The 17510-nt window shown below is 48.4% G+C and overlaps 1 protein-coding gene across 1 annotated transcript in view; it reads left to right on the top strand.

The window, feature by feature from the left end:
- The window catches only part of ANO2 (anoctamin 2), a gene marked incomplete at both ends in the record, with an annotated part of 323071 nt that overhangs the window by 295466 nt on the left and 10095 nt on the right, over positions 1-17510 (top strand). The window contains 3 exons of the mRNA XM_079714644.1: positions 12383-12535; positions 12907-12959; positions 14928-15109. Of these exons, the coding sequence (XP_079570770.1) occupies positions 12383-12535; positions 12907-12959; positions 14928-15109 (388 nt within the window). The remainder of the gene's footprint in view (positions 1-12382; positions 12536-12906; positions 12960-14927; positions 15110-17510) is intronic.

Here is a 17510-nt window from a genome sequence, read left to right on the forward strand (position 1 = left end):
CTTCTCCGCCGCCTCCTCCTTCCACGCCCCCTGTGCCCCTCCCCTTCACGGCTGCCTTCTCCCCTCCCCAACCCCAGGCCTATTATGAGCTCCTTTCCAGGGCCTAAGCCAGAGAAACAGGAGAAGGAGTAATGTGAGCCGTCCATGTCCATGCTGCTCACAGGTAGCGCGCTGCGGAAGAGCTTGGCGGGAGAGAAGACAGAAGTCCAGATGTCAGAACCTTGCTGGAGGCAGTAGTTTCTGCATCCCCCTGGATACCTAAGGCTCGGCAATGGCAGTCATACCATGACCTCCCATTTCTCTGCACCCCTGTCTTCAAAGCCCCTTTGATCTTCAGATCCCTGTAGGGTAAAGGGATCAGTATCTCTCCTTCCCACCTTCCCAGGGCTTCAGGGGTCTTGGATGTGAATCCGGCTCTGCCTGTACCCGGCAGGGTGACTTTGGACACGTCACAGCATCTTTCTGGACCTCGTTTCCTCCTCAGCATCATAGGGAGTTAGACCAGATGATGAGTTTTTCCTTGCAGAGGTGCAACCCACTGGCTTGTGGTCTTAACCAGTTGTGTAATGTGTCACCAGTAATGTACTGCTGCTACTGCTAATATATTGCAAAAAGCATAAGGTAAAACAGGGTCAGTGTCACCGTCACCTTCTCACATTTCTAGATTAGTTTTGAGTGAGAGAGCAGGGAGGTGTCTGCAGGGACAAAACCTCACTACCCCAGTAGAGGCAAGTGGTGCGCAGAATCGTCATTCATCGAGTGTCTTGATAAGAATTAAGACTTTCAAGCCAGGGCACCCCCAGGGTCCCTAACCTGGGCCAGATTACCCCCAGGGTCCCCTCCAGTGCTGACATCCTAGTTCATACATACCAGCTCGACAGTGCATCTCAAAACCAAGAGGCCCAGGGTGCGATACAAGTTGCTTCAGGTCACCCCGAAGACCCATTCGTGGAGCTGAGACTAGAGTCTTTTGCAGACCATTCCACAGGAGAACCCCATCAGGACCAATAGGAACCTGGGCTTCAGTGGAGGCATGGGGGTAGAGTGGGGTTTCCTCTTTCTGTCCCAAAGGGCTAGACCTCCCCAGTCCCAGAAGGGCCCTTGTCTTGGGCTTTAACAAAAATGAGAGCAGTGAAACCAAAGCTGCCCACTGCCTCTGGTGTGCCTGACACAGTGATCCCTGGCCCTGCTCTCAGCTCTCAGCTTCCTGCCCCGTGATCCCCAGGACCACCCATGCTGACAGGAAGTGCACTGAGCCCCCTGGGGCCTGTCGGTTGTAATGGTGAGGCAGGTCATCAGAAGAGGGAGGGGGCAGGGAGAGATGTATTATATTTACATTTTTCTAAATTGAGCTGGAACTGGGGCCCAGCAGGCCTGGGGGCAGGGGCCACGAGGCGAAGGGGAGGCTGGGAGTCGGCCTGAGGAGGGGGCGGTGGTGGTGGGGAGCCCCGTCTGGGCAGGATGGGTGGTGGGGCTGGGCTGGCCCCAGACAAAGAGAAACCCAAGAGGGAGAGGGAGGGATTAGCCTGCAAAAACCTGGGAGGGGAGCGGTCAGCTTTCCAGGGAATCTCCAATATCAAACCCTTTTCCTGAAGAGCTTACTAAGGACTTCAAGGGTAATCCCCCTTCCCTGGCTCCGAGCGGAGGGAAGAATGCTGGCCCAGGAGCAGCCATGACGTTAATCATCACCGTCCCCCACCTCAGAGCGGGCTTCAAGCTCCTTTGCCACAGACCCCTCACAGCCCAGTTGCGGAGTTTTCCTCAAGGCCTGACCAGAGGAATTTCTTTAGTTGCTTTAAGAGCTGCGAGCTAAGGCCTCCGGACACTCACAGCCTTTGACTTCTACAGAGTGGAATTTGGCATAGAAACGTAGGCCGGAATTTAGTCCTCTAAGAGGAGTTTGGTGACTAGTTCCAAAAGACTTTCTTGATAAAGTTTTATCACCATTTTATCAAATAAATAAGTGATGCAATTGAGGGCCAACAACTTAGCTTCCTGTTATTCACCAAATTGTTATGGGAGCTTCTTGTTGTGTCTTATTCACAACACCTGACCACAGGGCCTGGCATACAGTAGGTGCTCAATAAAAGTTTGAAGATGAAGGAAGAAGAATAAAGAGTGAAAGAGGTGATCCTGTCGTGAGGATCTTGAAGACAAAGTGATGATTAGGTACTACAGATATCACCATTTTCAAAGCTCTCCAGACACCCTGGATGTGTTGATAGAGCTGGGACAGTCTGCCTCCTCCCCCTCCCCCAGGGGCCAAGTTTTCTTATTTTGAGGTGCTTTTAATTAGGGGATGCTATCCCGCTAAGGGCAGGTCTCATTCAGCAATGCAAATGGATGGACTTGTAAAATTATCTGGGTAGGTCAGGCAAAATACCCTTTGTAATAGTCAACTCCTAGTATGATAATGCTTTATAACAAATATCCCAAAGTCTCAGTGACTTGCAAATGAGCCAGAGAATAAAGAACAACACAAAGAGCTGGCTACAGGCATCACTGAGTAGCCTACCATGGAAATGGTCAAGTAAACGTGGTCACTTATTAAATAAAGAGTAGAAGAGATTGAGGCTCCAGAGAGAGTGATGACAGGTGACACCCAAGATTCCTTCCAGCTCTCATATTCTTTGGTCATGGACAGTAGGGACCACACTGGGTCATTTCCAAGTTTCCAAAAGAGACGGATGTAGAAAACCAGTCCCAAGCCTGCCTTAGCTGTAAGTGATGAAATTTTCCAGAATATCTGTACAGCATCAGTGCTGAAGCCTCTGTATTCTGTCACAGGACTCCAATTGTGTGCGTTACAAAGGCAATGGCTCCAAGAACCAGGAAATTCCTTTCCCTGAGCCATCCTGTTTATACAAACTGAGTCATCCCACTGGATAATCAGGCACCTGCCGTCTTCTCCAAATGCCATTTAAACGCAATTCAGGCAGCATCTAGGGTCTCCTTCCGGTATTTCTGGGGAGGAGGGTGAGTTGCAGGTCAAGTCTCTCCTTTTCTTTTGAAGCACACATTGCTTGTCATTGTCTGTGCCAGGAGCCCCTTTCCCCATGAAGACTTAAGAGAAAAGGCAAGGGTGTACTTGGATACCATGCCTGGAAGGCTCCTGACGTAGAGGAGATGCGCAGTCAGTGCTCAAGAAATGCCTGAGTGAGTGAGTGAATGAATGGAGGCAGTATTTTAGGTTACAATAAAAAAAGAGAACTCTCTCTTTCCCATTTCTCGTCTTGCTCTGTCATCCAGGAAGCTCAGAGCGAACTTTGTTGCTCAACCACAGCCCAGTTGTGGGGCCTTAGAGTTTGCATATTTGTGTCTCCCTCCTTTCTCTGTTCTTTATTTCCTTTTTTCTAAAACACCATACACGTACGTATGTGTTCCTTTCATTGACTTTGCCCCAGCCCTTTAGGAAGAGGTAAGGGCAAACAAAGGTCCTCAGGGATTTGTTGCTTGGGAACTTCTCTTCAGCCTTGACTGTTTTCATTGCTTTTCCACCTCAACTGACTGCATTACCCCAGTCCAGATGGGTAGATGGGAGGATGGATGGATGGATGGATGGATGAGAGGAAGGACGCGTGGGTAACTGGCCCTCACGTCCCATTTTGCAGATGGAAAAAGTAAACAGGAGTGAGTAATCCAGGCCGTTCATTTGTTCACTCAATAAACATTGGCTGGGAATTCACCAGGTGGTTCTCTGAAAATCAGAAACAAATCAGTAGAGCTCGCAAATTCAATTCTCTCTACTTATAAGAAACTGATGTACGATTTTTGAGGTGCCACGAATGCAGGGCAGACAGGAGCGGTGTCACAGAAAGCATCAGGTTCAGCTGCACGTGCCCCCTGCAGAAGACACGTGTACGTGAATGAAGATGCTCTGGGGAGGGAAAATCCCTGTACAGATTGGTGGGGGTGCTGGTATCCATAGAAGTTCATTCTCTGACGAAAAGAGATCAGATCAGAGAAGATCCAATAAAGGAAACCTAGGATGCATGGGAGTAACTAGGCAGGGGGAAGGGATGCTGTTGCCTTAGGGTTGCATATTTACATATTGGTGCAGTGAAAGGACCTTGAACTCGGGTGGCATCAGAAACTATCTTTGTTTCCGAGCTTCATTGATTTCTAGGTGTGTGGCCCTGAGAAGATTATTTCACCTCTCTGAGGCTGTTTTCTCACTTGTACAATGGAGATAATAATACTTGACACTGAAGATTACTTTATGAACCAGAGAGCATGCTGCCTGCACATGGTAGGTATTTAGGAATTGTTGGTTGAAGCTTCATGACCACTGAGGGTTTGGAGTTTTGCTCAGAGGAGATAGAAGAGGAGCAATGGGAACATTTTTTCCAGAAGACCATAGTCTCCAGGACTTTAAGCTCCCTGTGGCTGAGAACCATGTTCTTCTGCCTTTTTCTGTGGCCATCAGCGGGGTTCATGTCTGAAGACTCCCATGACCCTAAGCTCTGTTCCCAAGGCAGCGAAGAGGGCTGCTTATGGACTGGTCTGTATCCTACTATCAACCTAAAATCAGCTGTTATAACTAGACTCTGAGTTCTTGAGTAGTGGGACTCTCAGAAAGCCATTGGTCCTCCCTCCTTCAGCTGAAGGAGTTAATATTTCACAGTTCACGTGGGAGTGAGGAAAGGTGGGGACCCAGTCTCCCTTAATCACAAAGAAATGGAGAAAACGTGCCTTGCTGATTTGTCTTGGTGCTGTGATGACTTGTAGGCAGTAAACTCTTAATACTCAAGCCGTGACTTCAAGGCTAGTCTTTCCTGTTATGACTTCCAGGGTTTCTGAATTGAATCTGATCCATTATATAAACCCCAAGTGACTCTATGCAGATTGAAAGGGAATTCCACTTACTGTCTTTATTTCCTAAGTAGTCTGTGAATTTGGATGAGTGACTGGCAGGAAAGATGTTAATGACCAAACATCCAGCAAACCTACAGATGCCTCTTTGACTTGTTCTTCAAGGGAAGCCCAGTGGTCGTGAGTCTCTGCAGCCTCCACAGGCCCACTGGTGAGACTGAGTTACTCCTGCCCTTGTACTCACTGCAGTCTGTTAATGCTGCCCTTAGAGATCTAACTCCAACACACAGCCAGGATTTGCTTACATGTCCATCTCCTCCACAGGATGCTCTTTCTGCATCCTATGAGCCCTTGGAAGGATGACACAGTAATTATTCATCTTTGTTTCCTAGCAACGAGCAGTGTCAGTGCTCAGTGTCTAGGATGTGCTCAATAAATGCTTGTTGGACGAATGAGTGAATGAATGAATGAATGAATAAGTGGTGAATGATGGACATTGAGAACCTTCTTATACTTCTATAAAGACTGCTACTATTTTCCTAGGCAATAGAGGTCCATGCCGAGGAACTAGCTCACGTGCCTTCTTCTCGTTATCTCTTCCTGTTTACGTGGTCCATCAACACTTGCAATTCTTTTCACACCAGACACTCACTGCTGTGCACACTGTCTTCCCTTGCCCCTAGGAGAAGGGCATCCCTGGGCACAGCCTGGAAATACAGGCTGATGAAATAAACAGCGATGACCTTCCCGTGGTGTTTTTACCTACGTGTTTATATTAATGGGCTGTTTCTAGCTGAATCTTTTCAGTAACCGCCTCCTGAGTGAAGACACAAACTCACGCCAGCATGTTCCTGGGTCCTTCCCTTGCGTTGCTTATTAGTGGTTCATGACAGGGAGGGTTCTTAAGCCCCAGATTTTAATCCCCTTAAGCCAGGGGTCCCCAACCCCAGGACCACGGACCGGCATCAGTCTGTGGCCTGTTAGGAACCGGGCCACACAGCTGGACGTGGGCGGAGGACAAGCGGGCGAAGCTTCATCTGTATTTACAGCCGCTCCCCATCGCTCGCATTACCGCCTGAGCTCCACCTCCTGTCAGATCAGCGGCGGCATTAGATTCTCATAGGAGAGCGAACCCTACTGTGAACTGCGCATGCGAGGGATCTAGGTTGCGCACTCCTTATGAGAATCTAATGCCTGATGACCTGAGGTGGAGCTGAGGGGGTGATGCTAGTGCTGGGGAGCGGCTGCAAATGCAGATCATCATTAGCAGAGAGGTTTGACTGCACAGAAACCATAATAAATCAATTGCTTTCAGACTCATGTCAAAACCCAATCAGTGAGTGGCAAGTGAGAACAAGCTCAGGGCTCCCACTGATTCTGCCTTATGGTGAGTTGTATAATTATTTCATTATGTATCACAGTGTAATAATAATAGAAATAAAGTGCACAATAAAGGTAATGTGCTTGAATCATCCCCAAACCATCCCCCCCACCCCGGCCCTGTCTGTGGAAAAACAGTCTTCCAAGAAACCAGTCCCTGGTGCCAAAAAAGTTGGGCACTGCTGCCTTAAGCAGACTATATTATAAAATTTCTAAATTTACTAAATTATAGAAAGTTTCAAAAAAAAAAGCTATAGCTATTTTCATTAGAATTAGACTTTCCTAACTGACTGGTTTTACAACCAACTTTCTTCGAACCCTTCTGTGGGCGTGACAGCGCTGAGAAGGGCTGTGTGGACGTGTTAGAACCTCACAGCCCCCTCTCGCTCCCATCACTAAGCACAGTGATTTCCATTCACACATTTTTTTTTTTTTTTTTTTTTTTTTGCGATACGCGGGCCTCTCACTGTTGTGGCCTCTCCCGTTGCAGAGCACAGGCTCCGGATGCGCAGGCTCAGCGGCCATGGCTCACGGGCCTAGCCACTCCGCGGCATGTGGGATCTTCCCGGACTGGGGCACGAACCCATGTCCTCTGCATCGGCAGGCGGACTCTCAACCACTGCGCCACCAGGGAAGCCCTCATTCACACATTTTAGCTGTCTGCCTCTTTTCGTGTTTGTTTTGTGTTTAGAGCTGGTGACAATAAGTTGTGTTTATGAAACAAGATAACCTCTAAACATCTGCTATGGGATGGGCGCCACACAAAATTGTGGGACCTCGGAAAAGAGTCAAAAATGTCCGTGGTTTCAAGGGGGTTGCCATCCAGGGAGCAAGTCAAATAAACAAGTAGAGGGACACATGCAAGGCATTATGGGAGTGAGGAGGGGAGGTGCCCGTGGCTCCCAATTCTGCCTGGGGTAGGGGTGAGGAATGGGGTAGGGGAGAGACTTCATAGAAAAGGTTAAGTTTGAGTTGAACCTGAAACATAAATGGTAATCCATCCAGCAGACAAGAAGAGAAGGAAATTGACAGATTGCCGTGGTGTGTACAAAGGCTCAGGAGTATGGGAAACTTGGTGAATTTGGGGAAGTCCAAATGGTTTTGAAATGGTTGGAAAGCAGGCCGACTGGATCTCCAAACACCCCAGCTCAGTGTCAGCCCTGAGCACAGTGGGTGGGTAGGGAGCACATGGCGTCTGGAAAAATAAGTTAGGGTCAGATCACAAAGGGTCTCGAGTGCCACACCAAGGATCTGGACGTTATTGTGTGTGACGGGGTGTGTGCGTGTGCGTGTGCATTTGTGACAGGAAGGTAGATATATTTACTGAAGAATTTAAATAACTGAATAACAAATTGTGTTCCATCAAGAGCTTTTCCACCAATCCTGGCCAGTCCACTCTATCCCACCTGATGTATTATTTTCTTCTTTAAGCAAATTGTCCTGGAATGTCCTTTCTGGATGCCATCTTGTTGAGTGTAATCCACTCCTCTTTGTTATTTTAACCTAAGCCCAGGTAATCAAGGCCAGGATTTTAATTGCCTCTGGCATCAGGCAGCACAGGGCTGATAGTCGCATATTTTAAAAGGAGCCTGGCTGGGGATTGAGAAGAGAAAACCCAGTGGGGTTTGTGCCTATGAGGGTTTCCAGTCTTCATGCTTTCAGCTCGGTATTTCTGGGGCACTTTACAGCAGGCTTTGTAAAGATTTAGTTGAAAATCAACTTACGAATTCCTCCCTAATAGGCTTGGCCAGGTTGAATCTGTTATTGGTTGAGCCAAGCTGGCTTGTATTAGGCAGCACAGGGGGGATTTCCGGCCTTGCTCTCAGCCTCTTGGGGGCTGGCTATTTTTAGAAGCCAGTCTTGGTGTTGCTGAAGGCTGATATCATTGTGTCCTCTGAAGTGACCTCGGAAGGACGCCCATCTGATACAGCATTTAGACCTTTGGCCAAAAAAAGCACGTCTTGGAGTTGACATTTGTATGCCAGAGGTTTATGGTTTTATGTTTTTTTTTTCTCCCCAAGATGAAACAAAGCTTCCTCTTCGTTTCTGCCTCTTTGGGTTGATTCCTGGAAATAGGCAGTGTACCCAGTCCGAGCAGGCAACACCTGCAGCAATGGGACATCTTCAGAGGGTGGTTTCTCTTGGCCCAGGATACCCTATAGTAACATCAGAAGAGGCACAGGACTGTGGCCATCACTGGCCTTTGCTGAGTCCATGCTCTTAAGGTTGTCTGGTGCTGAACACACAGACGTGCCTGGAAGAGGAAAGAGAAGAGACATGTTATGATGTTGGGATCACTTATGGGCACTATTAGCGTCAAGTCACCACTGGAAGTTGTGTGGACAGAGAGGGACCCTGTGCTGGAGAGTTTGTGAAGCTGAAGAAGCACACCATCAGGGCAGCATCAGAGGAGAGGGTTCATATCTGCCTTTGGAACTCATGTGAAGGGAAGCTGAGGAAGTGGAGAGTCCTGGTTTTTCCTACGATCCTGGAAGGACATTGGATTTCTGAGTGCCGTTTGCATGAGTGTGGAGAGGGCGTGCCGTATCTATTTGTAGTCACTCGGAGGTAACTTGCCCCTTCCCTGCCCCATCAGTCCCCTTGCTAAGTCCTCCTGGGGGCTTTGGAGAGTTTAAACAGTTCTACTGGAGGAAGTCACTTATAAGAAGAACATTTGCTCTGTAGACCTGAGCTCATCAGAATCAAGAAGACCAACTTAGAACTCCAGAAATAAAGATATGTTCATCTGTATACTTAAATACAGACATGCGTTTTACAGGTTTCACAAAACTAGTCTAACATCTGTTTTGCTTTCCTTGTTAATTCCATCCCCGTCCACCCCCGATTGCCCTCACCCCACCCCTGACTCAGCAAAGCCTCCTTTAAGAGACGTGGTAGACGCTGCATTTTGAACTGGCTCCCACGCTTGTTTGGGAAGATTTCTTCTCCCCTTCGGCCAGCTAGCTAGCCAGGCGGTCATTCCAAGGACCCGGCCTTGACAAATCTGTGCCTTCTGGTACATCTTGTCACCAACCGGCAGCTGCTGGTCTCGTAGGGCCTGCCGAGAATCCACTGGGCATCCAGGACCGTGGCTGTGATAGAGCTGGGTTAGCAGGAGCCTTAGCCCTCAACCTTGGGCCAAATCAAAAGCGGTTGTGCTGGGTGAAGTTCTACGCATGCTCTGTGCCTTGAACCTTCTGCTGTGGTTAAGCTTATCCCTCTGTGAACACTTTTTATTTCATTTTATTTCATTTCATTAATTTATTTTAAGTTTGGATCCTGGTCTTTCATTCTTTACTTTGATATCCTAGAATCTTGACATTTGTCCAGGAGAATAAGAATTACAGCATCACAGCAAATCAGACCTGAAGGGAATTTAAACCGGTCTCTTCACCTTAAGGATGAGGATGCTGAAGCCCAATGAAACAGAGAGAACTGCCCAGGGACCTAGGGCTAGTGAGAAACATATCTGGGGCTCGAAGTCAGGCCTCCTGACTCTCCTTCGGGGTTTGCACCTTAAACGTGTGTCTAAGGGGTCCATATGCAGGATACATTGCAGCCATCTGCACTCCAATAAGAGTAACGGTACACATAACAGGTAACATTATTGAACAGTTATTAAGTGGCAGACATCGTTCTGAGCACTTTATGTATGCAATATCATTTACCCTTTTGTCAACCTATTTGGTGGGTACTGTTATTATCCTCAATTAATAACTAGAGTGACTAAGATGCGGAGAAGTTAAGTAACTTGCCTTAATAAGTAGGGAAATCCTATTAGACTGACTTTCCTGAGACTCAGGTCTGACTTTGCATCAGCAAATCTGTACTGAGCCCCTACAAGGGATGGAGCCCTACCTTTCTAGCGGGAAATGAAGGCATGTGGGTAGATGGATCACAGCAGTGCACGATGGCGGCTGTAATAGAGGGTGGGGAAGGAGTGGAGGGGTAACAGGCTTCACCAAGGAGATGGCACTTGACTGTTCTTGGGGATGCATAGGAGTTTGCTAGCTCCTTCCCTTGTGTGCCATGGAAGGGAAGGAGCTAACATGTCTGGGGAGAAATCCGGACGGTGAGAAGCTCAGAGTCCGGGAAGGCAGAAGCATGATGGTTGTGGGGAGATTCTGGGAGGTGGGGCTAGAGAGGTAGCTTGGGTGCAGATGGTCCAGTGCCTGTGTCCCAAGATAAGGAATCTGGGTTCTATCCAGTAAACAGAGGGGAGCCAGCTGAAATGCTTGTGAGTAGGTTAAGTGATGGGATCGGATTACTGGGCTCTTGGGGCTGAAGAGATGTAGAAATGTGGGCGGATCGGTCACAAGGAGACCAGGTAGGAGGTGGTTGCAGTTGTCCAGGTAGAAACAATGGGGGCCTGGACTCCTTACGCCATCTGATTGGCACAGGCCGCCTCCACTCCTCTGCCCGCACGGCTTCCGGGCTTGGATGCAGTCTGTAATGCACTCTGCCTGCAGTGACGGGCCCATCCTTCAAGTCTAAGCTTAGGTGTCCTTCTGGACACTCCCCTCAGTCCCCAAGCTGAGCAGGCTTGAGCTCTCTCCTTGCGGTCTCCGCTTTGTCTGGTACATCCTCCCTTCTCTCTTGGCACACGTGAAGTCTCCTTGCACATCTTTGTACATTCCTCTCTCCTGAAGGCTCCTTGAAGGCAGGTCCTTGGAGGCAGGTCCTTGAAGGCGGGTCCAGACCTTTGCCTCTTTAAAGACTTTGCACAGGGCCTGACATTCAGGGAGCTCTCAGTACATGTGTGATGAAGGAGTCCACCTTCTAAATAAATGCAGTGACTGTGGATAGGGGAAGAAGAGGCCAACTTTGGGAGATGGTTTTGAAGTTACATCAGGGCTTGGCAAACAAATCCAACCCACTTTATTTACTGCTTTTGTAAATAAAGTTTTATTGGAACCCAACCAAGCTCGCTGGTCTACGTTTGTCCACAGCTCCCCTCACTGTGCAATGGCAGAGTTAGGTCATCAGGACAGGACCATACACAGATAGTTACTATCTGCTCAGCCATGAAAAAGGATGAAATACCGCCACTGGCAACAACATGGATGGACCTAGATACAATCATACTAAGTGAAGTGAGTCAGAGAGAGAAAGACAAACACCATATGATATCACTTACATGTGGAATCTAAAAAATAATACAAATGAACTTATTTATAAAACAGAAACAGACACAGAAAACAAACTTATGGTTACCAAGGGGAAAGTGTTGGGGGGAGGGATAAATTAGGAGTTTGGGATCAGCAGATGCAAACGACTATATATAACATAGATAAACAACGTAGTCCTACTGTATAGCACAGGGAACTCTATTCAATATCTTATAATAACTTATAATGGACACAACATAAAAAAAAACCTATAATGGAGGCTTCCCTGGTGGCACAGTGGTTGAGAATCTGCCTGCTAATGCAGGGGACACGGGTTCGAGCCCCGGTCCGGGAGGATCCCACATGCTGCGGAGCGACTGGGCCCGTGAGCCATGGCCGCTGAGCCTGCGCGTCTGGAGCCTGGGCTCCGCAACAAGAGAGGCCGTGACAGTGACAGGCCCGCGCACCGTGATGAAGAGTGGCCCCCACTTGCCACAACTAGAGAAAGCCCTTGCACAGAAACGAAGACCCAACACAGCAAAAATAAATTAATTAATAAACTCCTACCCCCAACATCTAAAAAAAAAAAACCTATAGTGGAAAAGAATCTGAAAATTATATATATCTAAGAAGATACATATATATATATATACATATATACATATATGATTCAGTTTGAATCACTTTGCTGTACACCTGAAACTAACACAACATTGTAAATTAACTAAAGTTCAATTTAAAAAAAAAATTTGCTATCCGGACCTTTGCTGAAGAAGTTTGTTCACCTCTGAGTTCAATGACCAGGGTTAGGGACTGGAGATACAAGGTCATGGGAAGGAAGGGGTGGAGACTTTTCCTTTTCTCGTATCTTCTCAACTAAATAGAGCTTTGCCCCTAAGTGACGGCACTGACTGCCGGGCCTGTGGATGCTGAGAAAGAAATGCCCCTCCTGGGGGGCAGGACGGAAAGGGAGCCTGAGTCCAAGGTGGACCAGAGAGCCCGGTCAGAAAAGACGGGGGCTAGAGCTGCAAGGCAAACGTACGTCTAAATCCTTCTGCTGCTTGTGCTCTTCTCTCTCTCAGTCATCCAGTTTGGTTTTGTCACCCTCTTTGTGGCCTCCTTCCCTCTGGCGCCGGTGTTCGCCCTCCTCAACAACGTCATTGAAGTGCGGCTCGATGCGAAGAAGTTTGTTACAGAGCTGAGGCGGCCAGATGCTGTGCGAACCAAAGATATCGGTCTGTCCCCTGCATCACTCAGAGGCGACGCAGCCCATCCCCGTCCCCTCCCTCCCACCCTCCCCCTGTCTCCCTGGCCGCCCCCCTCACACTCTGTCGGGCATCCGGAGGGCTGGAGCATTCCTTATCACCCCTTCGAGCCCCTCAGCCTCATCTCAGGTGCTGGAGGCCACGGTATCCCCCCACCCCCCCGCTGGCCCCCTGCTTGGCAGACGGGTGCACCTAAGCCTTTCCAGACAAGCCTATCCCTGGGGGGCCCGGCAGAGCTCCACTGGTAACTTGCCTGCAAGGCGGCACTCTGACTGCAGCCTTGTCGTCCCCGGGCTGAGGGCGGGAATGAGCCAGACGCCCTTTTTTTTCCCGTCTTACAGGGATTTGGTTTGACATCCTCTCGGGCATCGGCAAGTTCTCTGTTATCATCAACGTAAGTGCTTTTGCTTTCATGACACCCTCGCTCTGTGGGAGGGGCTTTCCCGGGGAGCGGAGGTCCTCAGGGCAGGAAACCTGTCCTGGTACCTCCCAGCTTCTTCCATTTGGAGCTCTGTTTAAGACGGCGCCCCGCGCCCACCCACTCCCCGCCCCTCGTTAATATCGCGTACACGCCTTCTAAGTCATCAGGCTGTTGCCAGAGGTGCGCAGCTTTGTCGTACATTTCGCTAAGAGCGAGAAAGGCAGTTACCCAGCAGAATGCGTACCTCGGCCTTAAGAGTCCAGATCAGATCTTTCATCGGAGCCAAGAATCATGAGGAAAGAATTGCACATATCTAGCCATCTCTTTCCTTTCCTTTTCTACCCCGGAGCTGAACAATACCTGGATCATCGCCCAGGCTGCAGTTCCTAATTACCGTTTCTCCAGGCTGTCAATGTAAGGTCTTAATTATCCCTGGCGCTGCTTGGTTAAGATAGGACGTGGAAGAAGAGGGGTCCTGCCTGCTCTGACCTCCTTAACTGCCTTGCCAGACGTGTCCACATGTCGGAGGAAATCCTGCTGGGCCCAAGCCAGCAGCTCCTTTGGCGTCTGCGTTCCATACGGATGGTGGTCAGGCAGGGCCTCCTCTTCCATCTCCCGAAACAGCATCTGCCAGCTCAGCCCACATCAAGAAAGCCACAGGCCCCTTTCCCTTGGTAGAGAAGCACGGATTCTGGCCGTGACCTGGCTACCGACTGAAAACACATGAGATGGCACGAGGTGTGCAGAGAGGCAGAAGGGATCAGCCCGTCACACGTGGGAGGTTTGATGTAGGAAGCGCACATCTCATGGCTGAGAAATTAGGTGCAGTTTGATCAGTACCTACTTTGCAGTTGGGTCTTCTAGAAAAGAGCCCCTGAGTACCAAGCGCTTTTCATCTACAACAGAATGACAGGACGTTTTACTTCCTTGGCCGTTCTAAGACTTCTTATCTGTAAGAAATGGGAGAGAATAAGAGTCTCACCAAATCGATCAGTCTGGAAATTAAATGGGATGATGAAAGGACGTATGGCCCGTGCTCCGTTAATTACAGCTGTGATTATTAGAAGTCCGTTACTCTCAGATATGGTTATGGCCATGCACACTCGTATATACATTTAGAAAACAATACCTAAACTGCATTTTTTAAAAGGGCTTTAATTGTTGGTGCCGAGGACAGTATAAACACCTGCCAAAAAGATGTAAGATTTTCTTGGCAGAAAGTCCCCCCTCATCCGAACAGGCAGTCGTTCATTTGTCGTTTGGTTTGCTCCACAGACATTTATAGGGAACTTAGATACGCCAGGCGCTACGTCGGGTGTGTGCGTTTCATCCAGCAGGACCTACTTCTTTCTTCTCTGTATCTCACTTTTTCTAAGCAAAATGGATGAAAGAGCGACTTCCATTGTATGATGGGCTAAAAAGGGCTGAGAGATGATGGTCAAACTGAGGTTCACTGTGGAACCATATCCTTGGTGTTCCTGGCTTTCTCGTGTCCCTCAGGGGCAGATGTATTCCATATATGGCCATTTGGTATCCTTGCCCGTCACACTTAAGTGGCCCTCTCACCACTATCAGTAATTTTCTCAGAAAATCTTCCACTCTGCTTTGGCATGGGCAATGCCAGCATCAATTCAGATATCTCAGAGATGATTCATGCCCTCCCTCCCCAAATGGTCCAAACTGGCTTAGCATCCTTTGCTTCGGTGGTTGTAATTCCCTCTCTTGACAGCCACTGACTTGTGGGTTTCCTTACATGTATCAAAGATGGAAAAGCCAGGTGAGTCAGTGTTGTGAGCTCAGGGACAAGGACTCTGTATCAATCAGAGCAGGGCCTCTGGATGGAGAGCCCAGGAGGGGACAGTCTCTTAGGCAGATGGACCTGTGTCACCCTCATGGTGTCCATCCTGACAGTTCCTCAGGTGCTTGTGGTTCTACCCCCAGGCTTTTGTCATCGCGATCACCTCCGACTTCATCCCCCGCCTGGTGTATCAGTACTCCTACAGTCACAACGGGACTCTGCATGGCTTTGTCAACCACACCCTCTCCTTTTTCAACGTCAGCCAGCTGAAGGAGGGAACGCAGCCCGAGAACTCGCAGTTTGACCAGGAGGTTCAGTTCTGCAGGTAAAGTCATCAGGGGCAGGAGGGCAGCAGAGGACCAGAAGCGGCAGGTCCAAGTAATTATCCGGATGACTTAGACTTACATCATTATTCTCCTTCGCTTCTGTCTCCTACCCCCAAACCCCAGTTCCTTACAAGTCAATTTCAGTGAATTGACCAATATTTATTGAGTGCCTTTGGCTAGACACCATGGAGCAGATAAAAAAGTATATAGGTTCGTCCTTACCATCAAGGGAAGGTCTGGTTGGGAAGAAAACAGAACTGGTAGGACACTGCAGGTTATTCAGTGTTTATGTCTAGTATGCACCATGAGCCTTATGCGTGTTCGTAGAAGAAGGAGAACCGTGAGGGCTGGAAAGGAAAGGGTAGGCTTCTTGGAGGGGCCATGAGGAGTTGTAGGGCAAAACGAGAGAGTATCCTAGGTATGGAGTCAGCATGGGCCAGGTCACGGGGGTGGGGACGAATCTGAGGTGTTAAACACTTAGGGGCTGGTTGCTGGAGTTGGCAAGGAGAGTGCTTGGGAGATAATAATAGGGAATAATATAGGAAATACAATATAGAGAGCAACTCCTAGGGTAGTATAAGCCAAAGCATTGTTGAATTTGTTGAATTTGAATCGGTAGGATGAAGTAGATAATGGGAAATCTCGACATCTTACAGGAATTTTAATGTGATGCAATAGGAAGTTACAGACCTTTTTAGGGCCAGGGAATTAATTATAGGCTGAAGTGTGGGCTTAGGAAAACTAATCCGGTCTCAGAGAGGAAGATGGGCTAGAATTGGGCTAACTCAAGGAGGGCGGCTGAGGTGCTACATCATTCAGACATGACCGGTGGTAGGCACGGACCAGAGAGGTGGAAGCAATTCAGAGGGAGGGAGAAGATGAACTACTTAATGTCCTACGTTACAAAGCTGGGTACCAGAGACACGAGAGAGAGTGAGTCAAGGATAACTCCAAAGTTTGGGCTGAAGCCAGAGGCCTGGGAAATTGTGGGTCCATTGACAGGGATGGGGAAGATGCCAAGAGAACCTAATTTATAATAAGTTAGATGAATTTGATTCCAGTCATGTTGCACTTAAAATGATGGTCGGAAATCTAAGCGGCAATTTCCATCTAACACGTAGAGGGAATAGCTAGAATTCCTGAGAGGACCAAGTGAGAGTCCTGATTGTAATTGGTCAGCCCAGGGATCCTTGAAGCTGAGAAACAGAAGACTCTCCACTACTTACCAGAGAAGGACAAAGAAAGAGAAAAAAAGCAGGGGGAATAAATTCTTTAACCCTTTTGTACCTTGGTTAAGTGATTGTCCCCATAAAGGACTCGATCCAAGATCACACCCCATATATTTAAACAGAACAATAACTACAACAAACCCCAAACCTAGACAAAGGTATCAGAGGACACATGTAGGGTTTTCTTGGACCATCCGCAATAGTGTCTGATGTAAAAGCTGTTCGTGCTCCATTGAAGAAGCAGTAGCAGTGCCCCGGTTGTGTTTGCAGCAGTGATGACCCTGGGCGTGTCTGTCGTGCTTTTCCACCTGGGATGCCTTGGTACCCAAGGTCAGACGTTTGTAAGATGGCTGCTCAGGTTCAGACTCATTCTGAACCACAAAAGGGAGAAAACGAATTGGACTTCCCAACCCAGATGACTGAGTTAAACAACCTTCCCAATATGTGATTTACATAGAAGGGTATTCTGGTCCCAGGAGCAATAACTTTAGGGCTTAACACTAGCCAACCAGAAAGGCTCAAAATCAGGGACCAGATCTAAGAATAGATAAGTCCATTTATTCACAGATACTGATTCATATAGCCTAGATGTTTCTAGCATTTTCGCATCTGGGACCACAACGAGTCTAACTCGAGCAGGCAGATTTGCTACTACCCTGCATTGCCCAGGGGCCACTGCTGGCGTGCCAGACTGTCTGTCCATGGTGCTGGATTTGGGTCTGCAGATCCCCTGTACAGTGGGGTCTGGACCAGCTGGTGGCCTTTCCTGGTCGCATTTAGATTTGCTCCAGCAGGGTACGTGAAGTCAGTCAGCACCTTCACAGTAAACGAACGGGCACTGAAAAGTGAGAAGGACAAAATCATTTTTGTAACTGGAAGGTGCAGAAATCATCTTGTTGAAACTCTCGTTGTACATAAAAAGAAACCAAGGCTTAGAACGTTGAAGAGTTTTCCAAGATCACAGAGGTTTCTAGCAACACATCCGGAAGCAAGACTCACATCTCTCCAGGAGCACAAGCTTCATCGCCCATGCTCAGGAGGGGCAGCACGAGTGTGACTTGTCATGTGGGGAAGCAAGGCTAACGCTGTTCCTTTAGTTGGTCTAGAAGCACAAGTCTATCCAGAGCACCAAGGGACTCTGACCTTGTCCTTGACCATCACATCTTCCAGT

The sequence above is a fragment of the Hyperoodon ampullatus genome (genome assembly GCF_949752795.1).
Source record: "Hyperoodon ampullatus genome assembly, chromosome: 11".
NCBI classification, from domain to species: domain Eukaryota; kingdom Metazoa; phylum Chordata; class Mammalia; order Artiodactyla; family Ziphiidae; genus Hyperoodon; species Hyperoodon ampullatus.